This window comes from Microcebus murinus, chromosome 2 (assembly GCF_040939455.1).
Source record: "Microcebus murinus isolate Inina chromosome 2, M.murinus_Inina_mat1.0, whole genome shotgun sequence".
Lineage (NCBI taxonomy): Eukaryota > Metazoa > Chordata > Mammalia > Primates > Cheirogaleidae > Microcebus > Microcebus murinus.
In genome coordinates this window covers 106,147,411-106,169,965 of record NC_134105.1, presented here as the reverse complement: position 1 = coordinate 106,169,965, position 22,555 = coordinate 106,147,411, and the positions used below count along the sequence as shown (strand labels likewise).

Sequence of the window (22,555 nt, the reverse complement as noted above, 5' to 3'; positions counted from 1 at the left end):
ATTTTTATGCCTAAACCAGCAGCTCCTGTTGTGAAGCAGAAGACCTCACAAGGAGGAGCGCCTTTTACAACTTTGTAAATCCAGATGACAAAGGGATTGTGTCACTATTACTTGTCCTAAGACTGGAGGTGACTTGGAGGAAAAGCTAGGCCCCCTGTCATAGGAAGAGGCCTGTGGTGTTTCTTGTGGCTAAGAAGAGAGTAGCTTTAGGCGTTTGGAGCCTTATGTCCTGCCCTATACAATTTGTCCCAAAGTAGCTGCTAGCATGTTGCTGGGCTCTGGGGATGCAGAGAATACAATGAATGTATCCCAAGTGGACATACGGCGCAGGAAGCACCTCTCCCAACACCATGTCGAGTTCATCTGGGACCCTCTGTTTATACAATCTTGTTTCTTCTCTTCCGCTTGTTTGTTTCACTCTCTTCTATTTGCTCCCAGATCCTGTCTATCAGTGTGACTTGACTTGTGCCAGTGCAACTTACCAGCTGTAACCTATAGATTCACCTTGCACCCTGGTCTCTCATTCTCACCTAGGTTGGACTCACCTTGTGCTACCGGTAGTCTCTTGGTCCCGGCCACATGTCTTTAGACTCCAGCCCTCACTGCCCACCACCCCCTCCCTCCCTTGGCTGCAGCTCCTGGGCTGTGTGACCTCCAACTCTCTTGGAAATGGGTTGCTTTATCTCTGAACTATTTTTTCAGCTCTTACATCCTCTCTCTGTTTCTTGTGTTCTGTGTTGTATGTACAAAAAAGCTACTGTGGACTGTCTTGAGTTTGCTTGGTCACTAACTGGATGAGGAAAGCAAGAAGCCCTTGTATTGCTCTAATGATTTACAGCTTCCAAAAACATCATCAGGGCTGGATGCCGTGGCTCACACCTGTAATCCCAGCACATTGCGAGGCCAAGGTAGGAGGACTGTTTGAGGCCAACAGTTTGAGATCAGCCTGGGCAACACAGCAAGACCCTGTGGCTCTAAGCAAAAAAAAAATTTTTTTAATTATTCAAAAATAATTTCAGGTATCCTCAAACACTTCTGTGAAATGAGTGAAGTGAAATCTCTACTCAACTCAGGGAATTTAGGATTTCTTGGCAAGATGGCCTGTGTGTGCACTGCTGCACCAGCTGTTCTTTCATTCTGCTTCACTACAAGTTCAAAAGGTTAGATACCCGGTAACTCTGCTTTTAGTAAATGAAACCACCCCTGCTCACACACCCACTCCCAATTCCTTTGGGATGTGGATCCCAGATTCAAAGTCTCCCCTTTCCCTATCCCCATAATCAGATTTGGCACAGAACATTTTGATGCTGTGTTCCAAAAGCACTGCTATAATTGGCCTCAGGGTTCTGCGACAGTCACAGACTGGTGAACAAACGGTGTTTGCCCCATGGCCTAGAGGTGACACAAATATGTAGTTTCTGCAATCTCAATCCAAGTCTATCTCTTTTCCCCAAACCAGGGCCATCCCATCCAAAACCAGGCAGGCTTTTCAGTAACTAGCTGCTAACGTATTAAATAACACAAAACATGGAACTTTTTAAAACATTTATATTTATATATATAAAAAAATTAAATATATATAATATATAGTGTGTTTGAGACTAAAAATATAGTACATAATATTTTAAAAAAAGGAAAAAAAAAGGCAGAATAGGAAAAAGGTGTGAGGGACACACAGATACACATTGCTAAAAATCTACGATGGTTTGTCCTAACAAAAATAATATATTTTTTTTCTCTTCTCTTAGTTATCATCATGGATCCATTTATTACTGGGGGGTTGGGTGGAGAAAATTCAACTGGAGCCAGACATGGCAGTTGCAATCCCAGGAATAGCTGGGGGTAGAAAATGTGACCACAGGGAGCTCTGGACCTCTTTCTGGTGAAATTGTAGGCAGCAGAATCTTCTGGGTCACTACTGCTAACAGGATTGTGTCAAGAGTTTGATTGTATTGGCAATTTGGCTGCTGTCTCCCCAGAGTTAGTATTCCCAAGCGGCAGCATCTGAAGAGCCCAGGGACCACCAACACTCAGAGGCCCGTGATTTGGGCCAGCAAAAAAGCCAAGGACAGAGGCAGTGGGCTGGTAGGAATGAGTGATAGTTCTATGCAAATGGAGTTATTATTATTATTTTTTTTAAGGGCAGGCTTGTACCAGAACTGCCCAGCATGGCCTGTGACTTCTGCGCAGCAATTATTTCTCCAGGGACAGGGCCTGGAGCTCCCTCACAGTGATGCAAGAAAATGGGATCCCACCCCCCCATCCATTTCTGAGGCCCCTCCACCAGCCCAGAGGTCTGGAGTGTCAGGACCCAGCAGACAAAGGTGAGCCGGTGCCATTCTCAAAGTCTGAACTTGGGGACAGAGAAACCCTGCGGGGTGGGGCAGGCCAGGAGAGAGGAATGGGATATTTAAATGCTAATTTGATATCCTCTTCACAAAAATAAATGCCCTTCCAATCACATCTCCTGGTCTGTGCACTCCGGCTTCATCACAGCCTCCTCACAGGCCACACCAGGGTCAGCAGCTTGGCTAATCCCACCGGGTAATTCTCAACACGCACAACGGCCCAGAGACAGGGTGGTGACCAGGCTCAGGTCAGACAGCACTGATGCACAGAGAAGCCTTGGGAGGGCCTGGAGTTCAGCAGTGGGGACAGGACTGTCCACACAGAAAACAGCAAGGCAGCAGCTGAGCCAGTTCGCTCCAAAGGGGGTCTTGGCTTTAACGTGGTTTTCTTCAAACCCAAATGGCCCAACATTGCTATGCACCTGGGTCAAATACACTGACAGGCCCTCCAATGCCATCTGAAGGAGCCCGGGACTCGTGGCTCCTGACAGAGCGTCCACAGGTTAATAAGAGGGCCTGGTGCAATGTGCTCCTTGCTGTAAAGCAGAAAAGGCTCCCCTCAACACCACGAGGGGAGAGGCGACTGCTGGCATAAGGAGAGAACATACTGCCCAGAGACAGGGCAGTCAAACTAGCCCCTTCACTCCCAGCAAGACGTTTGTGAGCACATAGCCCTGCTCCCATCCCTGGCCTTTCTCCTTTCTAACTTATGGTTTTTGCTTCATGCAAACCCCATGGCTGGACTTTGAGGGATCCAGGATTTTGGATGCAGGCTGGGCCCTCCATAAAGAAAGAGACCACGACTCACCCAGAATCACGAGAACCTCTTCAAGACCAGAATTTCTGTCAAAACTGCTTTACTCCTCTTCCCTCCACCAGTTCCCCTTGCAGAAGGCTGCTTCCCAACAGGGTCCGCTGTGCCCACTCATTGTGCCCTGGCTCTAGACACCTTGGACTACAGGTTTCACTGCTTGGTAAGGGGAACGGGCCGACCCTGGGCCAGAGGGATGTTCCTGAGGACTGGGGTGGAGGGTGGCTGCTCCCATTTTCCCAGACAGTAGTTGCCTGAAACCTGGGTACACAGTAAAGGAAACACACCCTGTCCTGCCCTGGCAAGAGACACTTTTGCAAACCTATTGGGATTATATGGGGAACACCATGCATGACCCAAGGGCTAAAGGATAACCCACCATATTGATTTTGCTCGGAAGTTTAGGGTGTGCTTTTTGTTGCTGTTTAGGATGCAGGGGTCCCTGTTGGGAATCAATTCACACTTCGAATAAGATAATGAAGCCCATGGCGAAAATTTCGTTGAATAGGAGAACCTTCTATCCACCAACGTGCTAGCCACTGTTCCCAACTCCTTGCTAGGGATAAGCTATCCCTCCCCGCCCCACAGGCCCCACCAAGCAGAAACAGCAAATGAAGAGCAGACTTGGTTGGTGCAACCCTTACCCCTCACTTTACAGGCCAGAAAATTGGGGGCGAGGAATGTAAAGAGGTTAGGCCAAGGTCACTCAGTTAACAGCAGCTTCAGGACTGGCTCTCAGGTCTCCTGACCCTAGTCCCTTGCTCTTTCCACTGAAGCAAGAATGTCGAAGGTGATCAGGATCACCAAGTACAGAGCACCACCAGGCTAGAAGACTCAAGCATTAGACAGCAAAGCTCTGTGATCAAGCCCACTCCTCAAAACAGTAGTTCCATGGGGCCTACCAGGCAGTTCCAATTCAGATTCTGATGGCACCAGCGTGTGAGTTGCAGAGGGCAGGCAGAGGCTTGGTTGCTGATGTTTCCTTTGCCTTACATGGTGCTTGCTCGACACGCAGGACCCAGTCCGTGTGTTAAACAGCAGAGAACAACGAAGTAGCCCTGTACCAGGCTTCTGAAAACTGGGTTTCCTTTTTCTGCACCTTCAGCTGAATTACCTAGTCACCTTGGGCCCTTCCTTGCCATCATTTCAACAGAATGGGCCTAATACTTAAAACAAAAAGAAGGAAATAGAATCTGGCCAAACCCAAAACAAGAAAAAAATTTTTTCTTGAATATTCATGTTTAAAAAGCCATCAATCATAGGTTTTAAGTGTTCGGATTACCCATGGCTCTGGTGTCTATGAAAACAGTAAAACTTTGTATCCATTTTCTGCACAGGAACCTGCATTCTTGACAGACCTTCCCACTGAGTCCTCACAAAAAGACTCTTGCAGAAAGGGGTCAGCTTCCAGGGGTGGGACACAGCTGGGAGCCCACAAGTGCCAGCCAGGCCCAGTCCGCAGGACCCTCTCTGCTGAAATAGAGGACACAGAGGCTGCCTGGGAAGTCGGAACTGGAGCTACTTGCTTCCTGGGTATTATCTGGTTACCAGCAAAGGGATGCCTGGGAATGTCACCCCTCAGGCCCATCAGTAAGGGTGGTGATGGCCCGTGGCTGATGAGCATGTAACTCATTAAAGTGAACATGAGTAATGAATGGTGACCACCGAGAAAGGGCAAGGAACATTCTGGGAATTGCACCCGAGGCCCCGCCTCCCACCAGACAAGCAGCAGCGGGGAAGGCAGAGAAGAGCCAACTCCAGGCACCGCTCCCTGGGAAGGCGAGGCCGGGGCAGGGGCAGAGGTTCTCTTTGGTCGGAAGGTGGCGGCGGCGAAGCGGTCGTGTGGAATGCGTGGATGTGCGCGCGCGTGCGCATGGAGGAGGAGAAATGGGCCGTGGCGTGCCTGCAGCGCCCTTCCGTGCCACCTTCTCCCGGTCCGCACAAGTTCTCTGTCGGGGCCGTTTCCCGGCCCCCCTACCTCTCCAGATTCCCTCTCCACCTCTCCCCAACACTGCAACATCTGACAGTGTGTCTGGGGCTCGCAGTACCCGCTCCCTGCACAAAACCGGCCCACACAGGGTGGGTCATCCAAAGCTTGACGCTCAAGGCACTGAAAGTGGAAGAAGGAATCTGATTGGTCCAAGAAAGAAAAAAAAAAGACACTTAACAAAAACCTGTCTAAAGAGAACATCTCCCATGCCCCCTTGGAAGGTGGCCTCTAACCAGCTGGTGGGCCCCCAGGTAGGACAGTAGAGCCTGAGAGCCAGGCCCTCTCCCTAACCCTATCAGAGCGCCCACCTGTGTGACAGGTCTCACCACCTGAATGTGTAAAATGTATTCAAAGTGCTTGGAGACTGAAAGAGTAATGGAGGGTGCTAGGAACCTGGTGGAGAAGAACAGGTGCCCCTTTCCCTTCCACTGGGACTTGTATTTGGGTGGGGGAATCCTTACAGCTTTTTCCCCCCCAAATGAGGTTTTCATTGTTTTTGTTGTCTTTGAAATATAGCCCAAAGCACCCCACCCTACCTCACTCCTCCCCAAACAGGCTCAGAGTCAAAGCGAGGAAGTGGGGCAGACGGGGAGAGACAGGTGGCTCCCTCTAGTGTCGGTTCTGGAAACTGCTATGCAATAGCGGTCTCTTGGTCAATTAGGACACGGTCCTTCTCCACCTGGACCCGGACTTATCTGGCTGGCCCCGCACAGAGAAGGAAATCGGGCAGTGCTGCTGGGGACGCCTGGCTCCCCTGCACGCTGACAGACGAGTGTCCACAGTGGGCAGCCAGAGTGACTGGCATTTTGATCCCGGCTGAATGAGGGCTGGATTTGAACTCGGTGCCAGGGCTGTTCTGTAGACAAGAGCTAAAACAAATCCAAGGTCCCTTCTGCAGTCCCCTAAGGAGGGAGAGATGCACCCAGCGCATGAATGCACACAACACAGGGACTGGCCGGGCTGTGCCGTTTTCCACCTGCCTGTGCCAGAGCCACCCACTCCCATACTCCATGTCCCCTAGGCCAAAGCCTGCCCACACCCATATACCCCCGTTCCCACTTGCGGGAGACCAGAGGGTGGGATAGAAAGGGAATGCTAAAAAGTGCCCCCTCTGCTCTCCCCAACCTTCACATCCCTGTCCCCTAGCTGGGGTCAGGCAGGAGCGCAGGTCGGAAGAGACACACCCTCCCGAAGAAGAGGGAAGGGCAGGCCCGGGAGGCTGGGGCATGCACAGAGCACCATCCTCGGGACGGGGTGTTTCTGGGAGACCTGCTCCCCACCTGCCACGGCGGAGGAGGAAGGCTGGTCCGAGAAGGGAGCAACGAGCAATGCCCCTGAATATCAGGGAACAGCTGTGAAAGCCTTCTCCTCTGCCCCGCAGAGACGCCCCAGCCAGGCTCTGGCCCTACACGTGAGTCTGCATGCGCTGCTGGAATCGCTGCCCGTAGTCCGAGTGCTGGGAGGTGTAGGAGAATCGAGTGGCCGTGGCGTACTTGCCGATGGGGTCGTACGCCTCATATGGGGTCCGCTCCAGGCCGGAGGGCGGGGCCTGGGGGTAGCCCAGTCGGTAGGTGGGGTACCCAGCTGCCCCGGGGAAGGGATGGGAGTTGAACTTCTCATAGTTCTCGTAGGACAGCTGGCTGGTGGTGTCAGTGCCAGCTGGGGCAGCAGGGCCAGGGGGCGCAGGCTCCGGGCCGTAGTCGGAGGCAGGGGCCCGGCTGTAGGTGTTGAGCTGGGCGTAGCCGCTGGAGTGGGAGAGACGGGATGAGGGGCGGCCGTCGAAGCGGGCAGGGCCAGGGGCGCGGTAGTCAGCATAGAGCACCGCCCTGGAGGACGGGCGGTCTTCGTGGGCACGCACGTTGTAGTAGCCGTTGGTGGGGTCCTGGGGGCAACGAGAGAAGAGGAGGGAGGCGGCATTATCCCTCTTGGGCAGGGACCAAGTCTCACCACGGCCTTCCGGGCCTCCTCCTCTGGCTCTCCCCGCGCTTCCCTCTCGTACCACTCCGCTCTCTCTGCTCCTTCACCCTCCTGCTGGCCACCCCCCCACGCCTGTCCTCACCTCCACCCTGCAGGCCCCCAGCCCCCGTCCCAGCCAGCCCTCAGGCCCCTTCCCGGTCCCACCTTCATCTCATACTCCTCCCGGGTGTCGATGGTGTCGCAGCGCAGGTCCTGCTTCAGATCCACATCATCCTTAAAGGACTGCAGACAGCAGGAGTGGGCGGCGTCAGGAGACCCGCCCTGCTCATCCCGCCACCCACACCCAGAGGCCGCCTGCCCACCGGAGGGGTCTGGGATCCAGGGCAGACCCGAGTTCTGTGTCCTCTCCCAGCAGAGGCTCCGGGATTCGGTGGGGGGGAGGCCAGACTCCTGGTTCAAACTCTAGTTGTGTTGCTAACATGTCATGTGGCCTTGGGCATGTTGCTGCCCCTGTCTGCGACTATTTCTTTATCCTAGCAGTGAGGTAGCTGGACCAGAAAACTCCTAAGCACTTCTGTCTCTCACACTCTGTGGGGAAAGATGGGGCAAAGGATGCCAATGGAGAATCCCCCATCCCCACCCTGCTTATCTTTTGCTGGAGGGAAATTAGCCTGGGTGTGTGTGTGTGTGTGTGTGTGTGTGTGTGTGCAGCAGGACCAGCATAGGCCGACCCATCAAGGGAAGAGAGAATGACAGTGGTTATCAGGGAGCTGGGAGTCCTGGAGTGTGAAGGGGCAGTAGCCAGGGAGGGGCAGGACCCTCACCGAGTAGATGGCCTTCATGACCCGGGTCGCGGTGGACACACTGGCAGCATCGTCCTCCCGGTCAGAATGCATCGTGAGCGGTTCTCGGTTCACCGTCTCCACTTTGATGTCCAGCTTCCTCAAGGTCACATCCTTGCGACCTGGGACAGGGGGAGGTAGCCTAGACCAGATGCTTTCTTCTGGCCTCCACAGTGGCTGTTTCCGGCCCCCCTGGGCTGGGAGCCCCACTGCCAACCCCACCACCCATCGCAGGCACTGCCTGCCGCGTGCCCCGGGAGGGCCAGGGGAGGGCTGTGGGCCGCACAGGGCCAGTACTCACTGCCTTTGCGGCGCCGGTAGAGGAAGAATACCAAGGCGATGAAGAAGAAGATGAGCAGGATGCCTGCGCCGATGGTGGCCCCGGCGATGACGCCCACAGGTAACACCTCTTCCGATGGGGAAAGGGAAGGAGCAGGGTGAGGATGGAGCCACACCGGGAGCTGTGCCCAGTGCTGGCGGAAGGCTGGGCCACAGCTCCGGTGGCAACCCTGGGTGGTGTGCAGGGTTCGGTTCCAACTGAGCCTGGGGACCGTGCTGGGTTTAAGTCAAGGGGATTTGAGAGAAAGGTCTGGACTGAGGTTGGATTTAGATCTGTGCTTTCACTTGGTCGGAGTTGAGGGCGTGGTCCAGTCTCGTCCCTGCAGCTGGGGTATTAGCTTGACCATGGCCTTGGGTCTGTCTATCCCTCTTGGTGAGCTCAGCTGCTTGTGAAGCTTGGTCCCTCCTTCCAGGGCTGGGCTCTTGTCCCCAAACTCCAATCTGCCATTCGTGTTCCCACCTCTTTTGCCACCTTCCCACCCACACCACTGAGACCATCCCATCTGTACCCACCCACCCAGTCTTCCTGGGTTCCCTCTGCTTTCCAGAGCTGAACAGGGATTCAGGAATCCTCCTCCAGCCTTCTCTCTCTTCCTGGCAGTCCCAGTTGAATCCAGATCCTGCTTACAAGTCTTCTCATCTGGGACCGCCCCTGCTGAGCCCACGCCACTTTCTACTCTCTTCTTCCCCCAGCCCCTCTCTGGCATCCTCGGCTAGGACGGAACTGAGGGAATCCCATCGTTTTCCACAGAGTTCCCCACTTCCTGCATCTAATGGCTAGTTCTCAAAAAACAAAAAACCAAAATGCTAGCGTTCCCTCATCAGACTTGACAGCTCCCCAGAGCCAAAGGGAACAGCTCCTTCATCCCGCTGGAAGTGCCTTAAGGGAGGGAACGTGTCTCTCCTATCAGAATAAAGGTTCTTGAGGAGGTAGAGGGAACCAGAACTTACTGGGCACCTACTGCATGCCAGGCATTTTATAAATAGTCTCCCATTTAATCCTTGCAACTACCCAGTGAGATAGGAGACAGACCGCCTTATTCCCTTTTGCAGTTCATTTGATTTTCTCCAGCTGAATTCATTTGCCCCTCTCTGTAAGTTTGTCTACTAAACAGAAAGTTTCTTGAGGGCAAGAACTGTGTCCTGTCCACAGCTGTTCTTGCAGCCCCCAGGGCAGAGCCTGGCACGTAGTAGCAGATGCTCAGTAAATGTGAACAAAAAGGAGCAAACTTCCCCCGCTGAGCAGCACCGAGGCCAGGTTCTGCGGGGGGAGGCCCAAGAGTTCTCTCCCCCTCTGAGCCCAGCCCTGGAAGGAAGGGGCGGCAGAATTTCCCAGGCTCCCCTGGCCCCCACTGGGCATCACCAGTTACCTCGCTCTTCTAGCTGTATGATGGCAGTGCCCGGCCCAAAGCTGTTCCAGGCGGTGCAGTTGTAGTGGGTCTGAAAGTCGGCCTCCATGACGTTGTTGATGGTGAGCGTGGACAGCACCCCGCTGCCCGAGTTGGTTCTCTCCACTGTGTAGCGCTCCAGGGTGCCCACCTCCAAGAAGTTCTCCTTCCATGCCCAGGCCTGCGGGGGGGGGGGGGGGGGCGGAGGGAGGTAAGAAAGGGGCGGGTGGCAGAGGCACGTGCCCAGTGTCACCTGATCCACCCTCAGGGAACCCTCACCCCATGTGCCCTGTGTGCCTCCAGCTCCCCTAACACTGAGTCTGCAACAAACCTAAGTCACACCCACTGCCTCAAACCCACGGGACTGAATCTCCATTCAGGGAGGGACAGTGGCTCCCAAACATGGCACACATCGGCCTTGCCCTCAGGGAGATTCTTTAAAATCTAGGTTCTTGGGGTGTATGCCCTAAATATGAATCTCCAGGGGAGAGGCCCAGGAATCTCCATTTTCCTAATGATCCCATGTGATGGGGACGCAGGTGATCCAATGAACCGACACTGGGACCCCCCAGGTGTGGTGGGAAAAGTTCTGGAACACCGGGCTCCCACCCTGGCTCTCCCCACTGAGTCCCTGTGTGGCCTCCCTGTCCCTTTCTAGGCCTTATTTTCTTCATCCGTAAAAGAAGAGAACCAGGCTAGCGCTAGACAGTGCTTCCAGCCCGATAGTCTGTGATTCTAACCAAGCATAACTCAATCTTCAGGCTTTATCTTTAACCATCCCACACGAACCCGCCTGGCTGGCTCTGGAGACCCATCCACAGCCTCTTAGAACAGAGAAGGGCATCCCCCACACCCAGCCAGCCCTGACCGTCCAGCCAGGGCGTCCTGCCTGCCTGTCCCCTCTCCCTCAGAGTGGAGCCCGAGGGGTGGGATGGGGGCAGCTGAGAACTGGCTCCTTTCCAGGGATCAATCCTCCCAGCTCTGCAGGGAAAGCCTCCCGGGAGCAGAGCCGGGCGGCCGTGGTAATGAAGTGTCCCTGGGCAGCCCTGGAGTTAGCCAAATGGTCATTAAATGTGATGAGGGGTTTGACGGTTAATGGTCACGGAAGGAATTAATGGCTCTTGGTGTGGGGGAGAGGAGAAAGGAGGGAGGAGAGTGGCGAGGGGCTGGTGGGAGGGAGGCAGGAGACAGAAGAGGGGAGTGGGGCAGAAGACTGATGGGAGGAAGGGGAAGAGGCATGGGGAGAGGGGAGAGACCAGGAGGCAGTGCGAGGGCAGGATGTGGGGTAAGAGACAGCAAGAGCGCCAGCCCAGGGGAAAGAGAGGGGCACTAAGGATGAATCGAGTGGCTGCCCCACTAGGCTTCTCACACCTGTGGCTGCAGGGACTTCTCACAGCAACCCCCTAAATGGGAGTTATTGCCTCTGCTTTATAGATGAGGACACTGAGGCTGACAACACTGAGTCATATGCTTGGTGCCACACAAGTAAAGCTGCAGGTGGGACGTGAGTGGTAAAGGGATAGAGAGACAGAAAGGCAGAGGATGGAAAAGGGATGGGAGACAAAGCCAGAGGGCCCCAGCAGAGAGACAGGGTGGGCTGGCTGTCCCCAGGCGGCCCCGCACTCACTATGCGGTCCGGAGGTGGCGTGCTCCCAATGAAACACTCCACCTTGCCACCGTCACCCCTAACAGCATACTGCACCGCCTCGCTGGAGATAATGGGGGGCCCTGCAAGCAAGAAGACACACGGTCAGGGCCAGTCGGGACCCGAAGCACCTGCCCACCCAGGCCCCGGCCGCCTCAGGCCACTCACCATTCACATAAAGTGGCACCTCCCGCTCGGCCACTCCGATCCGAGGCACGATGGCCCGGCAGGTGTAGGTGCCGGCATCTGCCTGAGTCACGGACTTCAGCAGCAGCTGGTTGCTGTTACTCAGGACCTGGGCAGAGAGAGCAGCCTCGGGTGGGGAGCCAGGAGGCCTGGACCCCTGGGTCCAAGAGGGCCCCCGCATCGGAGGCATTGGAGAGAAAGCAGGAAGGGCCACAAGTGAATTCCCAGAAGGGAAATGGGTTCCCGAGTCCGTCTGGTCCACGCCCTGACCCTACGCAGGTTGGCACATGAGCACACGTCTCTGCGACGGTGGGCAGGGACGTGGCAGGGGCCAGAGAGAGCAGGTGCAGGCTGCAATCATTTTAAGAGGATGCAGCTTCTTCTGTTCCAGTATTTTTATTGCCAAATGAGGTAGGACATTTTGCTCTGAAATTCCTCTTCCCACATTTCTGGCCCAAACCATCTAAAGTGGGTCTCAATAGAATCCAGGGAACCCTCCCAGCTTCCCCGCCTCCCTGTGCAGCATCATTCACCAGACCTCTGCCTCGGGCCCCTTCCCACCTCCCACCCCTCCCTGCTCCCCTCAGCCTCTGCACTGGCCCACTGTCCTGAGAGAAGGGTGGGGGGTGACTGCAAGCACCTTCTCCTTCTAATCCCAAGACCCTAGAAATAATCCAGGTTCAATTTGAAAAATAATGCTGAATCCTCCCCACCTCCACTTCCTCCCTCTACAACCCCCACGGCCGCACCCCTTCCTGCCAGCATTCAGCGCAGGCAGGAATCTTACCATGTTTGAGTCCTTTTTGGTCCAGGTGAGAGTGAGGGGGGGATTCCCAACCCAGACACAGGTGAGGGTCACATCAGAGCCAATGTCTGTGGTCGTGGGTTTGGGGTCAACCACGATCCGGGGGGCAACTGAGGTAGGAAGAAGCCTCTCGTGAGGGTCTCAAGCCCATTGGGGTTCAGCTCCCATCCCGACCTGCTGCCTGCCCACCCACGGAGCCACCCCAGGCCTTTAGTGGCTGCCGCACCCGGTCCCCGTCCTGCCTTCCCGCTACTCACAGTGGACGTTTACTAGAGTGCTGACATTGGTGCTCCCCACTTTGTTGTGGACCTCACAAGACACAGGCTCCGTGAAGAAGGAATAATCCACATTCGTCTCGTAGCGACTCTCATGGGCATCTTCAATCAAGAACCCCCCCTTGGCCCACCTGGGGGAGGAGGCACCACAGAATGGGGGTCAGGGCTTGAACCCTCCCAGCTAGATCCAGTGACCTGGGCCCCCCAACCCCCGCCCAGCCTCAAGGGCCTCTCCAGTATCACACCCCAGAGCGCTCCCAGCCCCCGACCCTACACCTGTAGCCCAGGATCTCGGGGTTGGCTGTGGCCTGGCACGTGAAGACGACACGCTCACCCTCCTGCACCGTCTGTGGCTCAATGGACAGGGTCACTGTAGGAGGGTCTGCAAAGTAGGGGACAGGGAGTCAGGGTCTCGGTTTCTGGCCCTTGAGTTTCTTCTTTCCTCCTTAGTACATATACTCAGACCTCACCACTCTGGGGGGATCTGGGAATTCGAGTTTGCAGTGTTATTTACTGCAGCTCCAATAAATAAGCTGTCTTCCTCCCCTTTTCCACACGGAGCCTCTAGGGGGCCAGCTAAGGTGACCACCAAGGATGGCACCAAAGGACAAATTATTCAAGGGATTAATGAGCCACTGTGGCCACTAGGGGTCAGTGTGGGGTCGCCTGGCTCACTAAAAGGGATGGGGTAGGGGCATCCACAACGGCCGGCCGCCATGCCCCACAATTCCCTGGGCAGAGGGAGGTGAGCACACCCCATGCCAGATGATCTCGCACTGTATCTCATTTAATGCTCGAAACCCCAAGAAGCAGGCACAGGTCCACAGTCCCTTATCTGAAACCCTTGGGACTAGGATGCATTTCAAAATTTGGAATTTTTCAAATTTTAGAAAGGTAATGCTGTGCACAGTAACACTCCATAGTCACACACGTTAATTCATCTGCAGTGAAACGCAAGACTATTAAGTTTAATAAAAGACTATGAAGAGCCTCGCTTCAGGTTAAGGGATTACAGACTCATGTTTTATTCTCTGCAAGTGTACAGAAATGAGAAACTGAGGCTCAGGGAGATTAAATCATTGCCCCAAATCACATGGTTTAGACCCAGGACTGCCTGACTCCATAGCCAGTGCCCCTTCTTCCAGCTCTTAGCACCCCCGGTTCAGAATCAGGGAATCTAAGAGAAAGTGAGCATCTGCCCTGGGGCCTGGGGAGGAGCCTCATTCTGTGCTTCTCAAAGGGCTGCTTTTATTCTCCTCCCCTCCTCACTGCCCCGTACTGCTCCACCCCATCCCGACCCATCCCCAGCCCCACTCACGGTGCACATCCAGCTCGATGGAAGTCTCCTTGCCACTCGGGATGGCCTCGTTCATGCTGCGGCAGGTGAACACACGCCCGATGTCCAGGTCTGTGGGGTTAATGAGCAGCTGGCTCACGGTGGTCTCCCTCTTCCCATCCTTCAGCAACTCCTGGCGTGAGACAAGGGTGGGAGACATGGTCAGCCCCAAAGCCCCACCCCTGCTCTCAAGGTGTCCCAACTCAGAGCTGGGCTTGGGCTGGAGGGGTACTTTAACCCAAAGCTCAGCCCCCTTCCCTCCTCCCAATATCCTCCCCATGCTTTTTTTTTTTTTTTAAAGTAATAGACTATTTTATTTATTTATTTTTTTCAGAGAGAGGGTCTTGCTATGTTGGCTTCCAACATAGCCTGGGTTGGCTTCCAACTCCTGGGCTCAAGTGATCCTCCTGCCTCAGCCTCCCGAGTAGCTGGGACTACGGGTGTGCATCACTGCACCCAGCTCATAGATTATTTTTTAGAGCAGTTTTAAGTTTACAGAAAAATGAGCAGAAAGTACTGAGTTTCCATATACTCTCCTCCCCCACCTCACCATTCCTCCATTAGCATCTCACATTAGGGCAATATATCCGTACAACTGATGGACCAATATGGATATATTATTACTAACCGAAGTCCACAGTTTCCATTAGAGTTCACCCTTCATGACTCCAGCGCCAAGTCCCTCCTCTTTTGGAAAGTCTTCCTCAGCCAGCACAGCCCTCAGGACTCTCTCCCAGCCTGAACTTGTGCCCCCTACAGCCTGTTTGCCCTGCACACAGCTCTGGGCAATCCGGCCTTGCTCCTAGGCACCGTGTGTGAGTGAGTGGTCCAATGCTTGGTCTCTCCTGCTAAACTATAAACTCCTTGAGAGCAGGGAAGGGGCTCATGCCTCAGTCTCACACTGCCTCAATGGCACCCAAACTGAGGTCCCCAAATATGGTCACCAGACCTCTTGAGCTGTTTTCTACATTGCAAACTGCCTAAGGGAAGCCGCACTATTAACCAAGGAAGACCCTGCAGTTTGATGGCCCGGCACGCATCTTGCTGGCCTGGAGCAGCACCAGGCTAGTATGATAACACTGACTCCCTTCTGCTGTTCCTAAACTCCACTGTCTTTAGTAAATGTGAAAAAAGGGGGTGGATGACAAATGGCCATTAACAAATCAACCTGTTTCATTGTCAAAATATTTGAAAACACATAGCCTGGCTGGGAGGGAAATAACAGAGTTCTTGGTTGTAAAAAACGGTAGCGCCACTGAGGACAAATCATCATTTGTTGAATGGTGAAACTAAGGCTCGGAAAGAGTGAAGTGAATTGTCCAAGGTAATACAGCGTGTTAAGGGCAGAGCTAAAGCCAGAATCCAGGCGCCCCTGGGGTTGCACGAGGAACACAGGTGAACGCCTCTCTCTCTAAACTGAGAAGCGTCTCCTGCAGCACCTAGCAAAGGGCTGGGCACACGTACACGTTTGCCCACGGCTGCAGAAGGAACCCCAACTAGGTGATCTGGATTTTGACTCCAGCTGCACCGTTGTCCACTTTGCCATGTGACCCTGGGCAAGTCACTTGATGCCTTTCTCTGCCATGGCTTCCTCATCTATAAAATGCATACAGTAGTCCCTGCTTCCCCAGACTTTTAGTTGTGATCATTGGGCTCATATGCCAACTAGACGCTGAAGGAAGGGGGTAGAAGTGACCAGGGGAGAGAGAGCACAGTCGGATCCAGGTACAAAACCCAGCTCTGCAGCTTGCCAGCTATGTGACCTTGGGTAAGTCACTCAACCTCTCTGAACATCAGTTTCCTCCTGTGTGAACTAAAGTAACATCTTCTTTATGGGACTCCTGTGAGAATTAAGATTGTCCATAAAGTGCTTAGCATGCATGGTGCCTGGCACGCAGTAGGTGCTGCTTAATCCATGGCAGCTATTATGACTATTAGTCTTAGTAATGGCACAGTGAACCTGGGAATTCACTTCTCTGGGCCTCAATTTTCCCAACTGTATAATGAGTGGGTTGGACCAAATGACCTCAAAGGCCGCTTCTGTGTCCCCCCCGAGTCTGCAGTCCACCCTCTGTGGGGAAGGAGAGGTGAGCAGGAGATCTAGGCCCAGTAGGATCAGGGGGGACAGCCAGGGCTCACCGTGCTGGCCACGGCACCCTCCTGCTGTGTCCCGTCCCGGAACCAGATGATGGTGGCTGCAGGCTTGGCGTTGAAGGCTCGGCACGTGAGGTTGTGCGGGGTGCCTGCCTGCAGCAGAATCACAGGGCCTCCGTCAATCCTGGTGTCCTCCGGGGGGACTGCGGGGGAGAGCAAAGCAGAGTCAGCCCTGATGACCCACCCCCTGCCCCTGGCGGCATCCCTCCCTCTGCACGTCCACCTCTTGGCGGGCGGTGCCACCCTACCCCCTAACTCACAATCACTGTCTCCATTGCTCCGGTGGTGGCTTCGCCCTAGGTCCCCAGCTCACAAGCTTCCCCAGACCCTGTTAGTTCTTTCCTAGCTTGTACTCTTTTCTGGTACTACGTGTCCCTACCATTGCTTAAGCCTACACAGAACAGATGGAGGAGGTGGCCACAAGCTCAGGAAAGGGCTGGGCTATCACAGGGCTTGAGTACAGCCCCCACTGTGTGTGGGGGGGGGTGGTGAGGAAAAGTGGCTAACCCCACAGGCTTCTCCCTTCCTGTCTGCTTCTCCGCCCTGCGGCAGCCAGGTGGACAGGCCTGCTGCAGCAACCTCATGTCACACTGCTGGCAGGTTATTTCCCCAGAGCACAGCTAAGACTGTGCCACTCTCCTGCTCAGACACCTTCAATGGGTACGACTGCCTTGAGCATGAGTTCTAAGCTCCTCTGCCTCCCGTCCCGGGATTCTCAAGCCAAGGCCTTTAATTTCTCACCTCCTTGTCTTTCCATATACTGTTTTCTTTCCATGTGGCATGCCCTCCCCTTACAGCTCCTGTTGAAGTGCTACCCATCCTGTCCAAATCCTGGCTGATGCACAAGACTTTCCCTGCCACCACCCAAAGCCCCCACGGTGGTCCCAGCCAGTCACTTGGAGCTCTTTGCACCATCTACCTTGGATTTGGGTTACGTATAACAATTTATCTATTCCCACCTCAACCAAAACTGTTATCCCCTGGAAAAGCTGGGACCCTGTCTCACTAATGTTTATATGGTCACCAGTGCCTAGAATGTGACCCAAGTAGGTGCTTAATAAATGCTTAAGGAATTGAATTGATCAGGTGTCTGATGCTAGCAAATAGGAGGCCTCTCCCTACCCTATCTCCCCACCTTATGCCCAAGGCTTTCAAATGCTGAAGTGACCCAGACTACAAGTTCCCTGAGGGCAGGCAAGTTCCCTAAGAGCTGCCCAGAGCTTGGGTGACAACAGATGCTCAGGGCTATTTGCTGAATGAATGAATAAGTGACTGATGAAATAAAGGCAGAAGGATTTTGATTATAATCTTTCTGGCCCACCCAGGATTCAACCAGAAATGAGAAGGGATTTTGCTTGCCTCTTTCTGGGAAAGAAAAGAAAGACTCAGAAGGACTTTCTAGAAGGAACCCTAGAGAGGAGACCTTGGGCGGCCCATGGAGCCCAGTGGTGGGTGGGCAGGGCTGTCCTCAGTTTATGAAATGGAGGTCTCCATGCTGGGGCTTCTAGTAGATAGAAACCTTGCAGCCGGTCCTAGCATTCTGTTCAACTCCTGCATGCCAGGTGATATAGCAGGAAAAGAATGAAGTTTAGACTGAGGCTGCCCTGGTTGCAAATCCTGGCACTCCTGTTTACCTGTTGTGTGATCTTGGTGAGTCCCTAAAGTCACTGAATCTTAGTTTCTTCATCAGAGACAGAACAATGCCTACTCACTGGACCCTTGAGAAGGTCGGGTATGATATTGTGTATAAACTGTCACCGGCAGAATGCGTCAGCTTACCACCGGGGCGAGAGCCAGCAGTGGCTCCAAGTCCGGCCAGGCTAATTACCCTCTGCATCCTGGCCCCTCCTCCCAGATGCCAGTGTATCTGGTTCCAGTGCCAGATGGGTGCAGGTTTGGGGATGGGGGCGGGAAGCAGCTTCAGACGTAGAAAAAGGTGGAGAGCCACCACTCAGGGCCTCCAGGTCTGCCTGGGTCCCTCTGAGGTCACACCAGGAGTGAGGTCTTGGGTGGGGACAGCTCTGAGGAGATGCCATCCCAGATGTGTGCCCAGACATGCGGAGTGCCCCGAGGGGAAGGCATCCGTCTCCCCTGCCCTTGCAGTGTTCCCGTTCCCTTTGTTCAGGCAAAGACCGTCCACCTGTCACCTCTGCCGCTGGCCTACCTTGCTCTATCATTTTCCAAACTCTGTGCCCATCCTCCACAAGCCTATCCCTGTCCTCTCTATTGGGGCAAAGGAAAATAAAGCTGTTGAGGTGTCTGCTCAGCCAGCTGTTAGAGGTCATGAGTCCAGATGTGCATGTGTTTATGAACAAGAGTTTATGATTTGCACGTCAATATGCCCACGTGCCTGTCGCCTCAGTTTCCTTGTTTGTAAAATTTCAAAAATAATACTGACACCTATTCCTTAGAGCTGTTATTGTAGAAATGAAACAAGAATCAAGAGTGTGAAGCCAACTGCAAACTATGATATGATTGACAATAATTTCTACTGTTCAACTGGATGTTCACCTTGTGTTGGCCAAAGTGCCACGTGTACATGCTTTCACTTAATCTGTATCATGGAGTATATTTCGTTAATCCTTTCATAGTAAATACCATTAACCCCAATTTACAGATAAGAAGGTTACAGGCTCAAGAAGGTTAAGCAAATGTGCTCAGAGGCAAGAGGGTGAGCAAAAGGGCAGAGTGGGGTGTGGGCCAGGCCCCCCAGACCCCTAAACCACACTCCTCACGCAGCCCTCAAGTTATTTATCACCAGGGGTGATGAGGGGGTGCAGGTGTGTGGACCATAAGGAGGAATGGGAGAGGCCACTCTGTGAAGAAGGTCGGCCTGGGGAGGAAGGGGCTTGGAGACCATGGCTGGGGAGAAGGTGAGTCTAAGGGGCCGGTGGTGTGCAGGGAGGCTGCTCCAGCCACTGGGCACAGCCCACTCCTCATTTCTGCCCTGCCCAGTCTCTGGGCCCTGCTGCCTTGAGCAAAGGCTATAGGCAAGTGGGTAAGCAGGAAGGGATGCAGAAAATGTCATGCTTTCTTATTGTCTCCACATGCTGCAGGTGGCAGGGTGTCTGCGAGTCCAGGAGAGAGACAAGGAGGACAGAGAGTGAGAAGACAAGTGCAGCTGGACTAACCACCCCCACGTCCCTCTCAGCTCCATCGGCTCCTCCACCCGTCCAAGCCCCCCTGGCAGGCCAGTGAGGCCCACACCTCCACACCCGCCATGCCCCCCAACAAGGCTGTCGGCTCCCCTGCTCCTGCAGCTCTCCGTCATTGACCTGCACTTTTTAACAAGGTGCGCCCCCCCCCATCTAGAGTTCCTATTGGCATTCTCCTCTTCCAGGAAGCCTTCCTTGATGGACCAAGCCACTGGATGCCATTATAAGCCCTTATTCCAGCAGTACCGAGGGGCTTAGTTGGCCTCTTTTCATCTCTCTCTATCTCTCTGTCTCTGTGCTGGGGTAGGAGAGAGAAAAGAAGAGTATCAAGCACTCCTCATAAGGATGAGTGTTCTCCAGGGCAGGAGTTGCACTTTCCAGGGTCCAAAATAGAGGCAGTTAAGGAGGAAGAAGAAGGGACAGGGCTTCCTAAGCATCTCGTGGTTCCCTTGGAGTGGCTGATCCAGCATGGGGGCTGCCCCCCCCACCAGTGAGGGATGGAAGACGGTGTCTTGGCACCCCATGTTCACCCTCCAATTCTTGCTCTCTAACCTCAATCCTGTTCCTTGCTAATTCTCCCCACTTTAGTCCTAGAGAGGAAAAGGAAGTCATCCACCGGCCATGAATCCCCGTCCTCCAGGCCCTGTACAGCTGAAGAAATCGGCCGTTGGGTCCCTCCAGTCCTCACTTACTCTGACGCCTCACATTCGCCCACTCTCACAGTTTACAAGTCCCTGTGCAGCAAAGCCGCAGTTGCTAAGAAAAGGCTGATGTCATTGTGCCACGTTACCAGTGAGGAAAGCCATGCCCGGGGTCATCACCTCTTCATGGCCGTCGTGCCAAAATGGCCAAGGAGCATCCGGAGCCCAGGTCTCCTGACCCCAGCAGTTCAGGACTGCTCCTGCTACACCAGGACAGCTTGTCACCTTCTCACCTCCCTCCCCCACAGAATGAAACTTCCTTGTGTCCAGGCTCACTCAGCTCGGCTCCTCTCTCCTTCCTCCCATCCGTCCTGGCGCCTCCCCCCATTTCAGTGATTCCAGGTTAGGGGGAGGAAAAGGAGGCAGGAAAAAAGTCAGGGACAGAGTCAATGACAAAAGGGAAGGCAGAGGGTCACAGGCAGACAGAGTGCTAGCCCGAGACAGAAAGCACAGCAGAGGCAGGGCACCGCGAGACAAGACAGCAGGGAGAGGGGGGAAGACTGATGGGCCCAGAGGCAGGCGGAGAGGCGGAGGGGGCCAGGTGGGCAGGGGGCCTGCAGGCGCCGGCCTCATTCCGGCACTGTGTGCAGGAGAGAGTCCCCTCATTATGCAAATGGCCTCGGGGGTTACCATAGAGGGACATCTGCTCAGTCCCCCTGTGAGCGGGTGGCTGCCAGGCGCCTGGCTTCCAGAGCCGGCCCTCTGACAGCAGCCGTCCAGACACAGCCCCTCAGACCTCAGCCCCTCAGAACTCAGCCCCAGGGCCCATCCCTTCCAGCCCTGCCCCCCGAGGAGCCCCCAGGTGAACCCGAGAGGAGGGTGAGGCCGAGGGAGCAAAGGAAGCAGCTAAGGGGGGCGAGGGAGGGAAGGAGCAAGGAGGCCCTTTCTGGGCTCTCGGGCAGCAGAGGGGCAGAAGCAAGAAGGGAGGGGCTCCCTCACCAACAAGCCTGTCCGCCAGGAGAAACCCCATTTCCATCACCCCACCCTTCCCTGCTCCCGTGGGGACTCGTCCCTCCAGCTTTGTGTCCAGAAGCCGAAAGCCCTGTCCTTGAGTGGTCTGGGCACAGGCTGGAGCAAAGAGGACTCGGAGCCTCACACAGCCCCCGCGTCCTGCTCCACTCCCTCCTACCTGGACCTGGCTTTGGGGGAAGTTTAAAGAAGGAGCTGGAGAGAGAAAACCAGGGACAGGGGGACGGTGGGGGCGGGGATGAGGCCAGCAACAGAGCAGAAGATGAGACCCTGAAGAGGGAACCGGAGAGCAGGAGGGGCTGCGAGGACAGGAGAGGCGCGGAAGGGCGCTGGGGTCATTACTGAGCACGGTGAGCTTGGCCCTCCGGGAGCGCAGGGCGGCCTCGGTGGCCTGGCACTCGTAGGAGGCGTCGTCAGACAGCTCGGCATCCGTGATCTCCAGGTTGTACTGCCCGGCGTCCGCGGAGCCCACGACCCGGTACCGCGGCCAGGCTGCAGAAACAGAAAGGGCGAGGCCCGGGGTGAGCCCCAACCTTGGAACCGGGACGGCCCCGCCCCTAAGGACACCCCACTGCCCACCCCTCATCCCCTGCCAGGGCCCAACAGACCCAGAGCTGCGCTCCTCCCTGTGCCCCGTGCTGGGACACCACTGTCAGGGGAGAGGGTGAGGTCCCCAACGCGGGCGCCTGTCGTCAACCCACCCCCGCCCCCGCCCCCGAGAGACTGGGAGCCACAGAGCTGGAGGAGCGGACAGGAGGGGGGCAGAGGCGGAGAGGGGAGCAGGAGCAGAGGAAATCTCTGAAGCTGTTTGCAGACAAATGTCTCTCATAATAATAGGAAAGAAAGAGGAGCGAAAAAAGGCAGACAGCAGGGAGAACAGGAGAGGGGGAGAGAGACAGAGCATGTGGGCGCCAGGAAATATAGGGCACCACCGCACAGACGGGAGCTCACTGGGGGCACTTCTGCGGGACTTGCAAGGCAGAGGGAAGCCCTAGGCAGGCCCGGCCTTGCCCCTGCGCCGTGGGAGGGCGGATGAGGCAGCCCCCCCCCAGCTGCCCCCAAAGCCCCTAAACCAGAGTCCTGGTTTCCCGTGGTGGCCGAGGCAGGGGTGGGGGTCTCCAATTCAGTCTCCCTTGCCCTCCCTCCCCCAGGCTGCCACCCCCCTCCCACTCTGCTGCCCTCCTCTCCCCTGTTCCCCACCATGGCTGCCTCCCATTATCTCCCTCTGTCCAGAGGCTATCGATCCTTCTCACTCCATATCTATTGATCTCTCTCTCCAGTTTCTTTCTCTTTCTATCATCAATGGATGCACCAGACCCATCGCTTTCCTTTATACGGATTGCTCCACACAGACAAATTTCCCCTACCTGGGCTAACACATGGAGCCCACAGCAAATCACCTCAACCCCCACAAAAATAATGAGAGTGGAAATATACAGGCCCCTGCCATACTGACATCATCACCGTGCTTTGCTGCTCACAGTGTGTTTTCGCAAAGCACATTCTCTCATCGGGCTCAAAACTCACAAATGCACTTCCAGGGCAGGCAGGCCTGCAACTACCATACCTGTTTCACACCCAGTACATGAAGGCCCAGAGAGGTGGAGTGCCCTTCCTGAGGTCACCCAGCGGGCAGGCGGTGGAGGCGGGACTAGAACCCAGCCGTCCCGGCCCCCCATCCACCCTGCCAGGTG

General features: G+C 55.0%; 1 protein-coding gene and 1 pseudogene across 2 annotated transcripts in view; both read right to left on the bottom strand.

Annotated features, from left to right (window-relative positions):
• Positions 1-4,555: 4,555 nt before the first annotated feature.
• Positions 4,556-22,555, bottom strand: part of KIRREL1 (kirre like nephrin family adhesion molecule 1) — a 105,022-nt gene continuing 87,022 nt past the window's right edge. Inside the window, exons 3-15 of one of the 2 annotated variants that reach the window (XM_012748708.3) lie at positions 21,204-21,353; positions 16,022-16,179; positions 13,865-14,015; positions 12,823-12,928; positions 12,529-12,677; positions 12,254-12,381; positions 11,449-11,623; positions 11,263-11,363; positions 9,618-9,816; positions 8,210-8,317; positions 7,891-8,030; positions 7,271-7,348; positions 4,556-7,031 (exon numbers count right to left, since the gene is read on the bottom strand). In XM_012748708.3, the coding sequence (XP_012604162.1) occupies positions 6,555-7,031; positions 7,271-7,348; positions 7,891-8,030; positions 8,210-8,317; positions 9,618-9,816; positions 11,263-11,363; positions 11,449-11,623; positions 12,254-12,381; positions 12,529-12,677; positions 12,823-12,928; positions 13,865-14,015; positions 16,022-16,179; positions 21,204-21,353 (2,120 nt within the window). In that variant the 3' untranslated portion in view covers positions 4,556-6,554. The remainder of the gene's footprint in view (positions 7,032-7,270; positions 7,349-7,890; positions 8,031-8,209; positions 8,318-9,617; positions 9,817-11,262; positions 11,364-11,448; positions 11,624-12,253; positions 12,382-12,528; positions 12,678-12,822; positions 12,929-13,864; positions 14,016-16,021; positions 16,180-21,203; positions 21,354-22,555) is intronic. The other variant, XM_012748709.3, reaches the window with a different exon arrangement.
• Positions 4,560-5,240, bottom strand: LOC142869585 (uncharacterized; annotated as a pseudogene).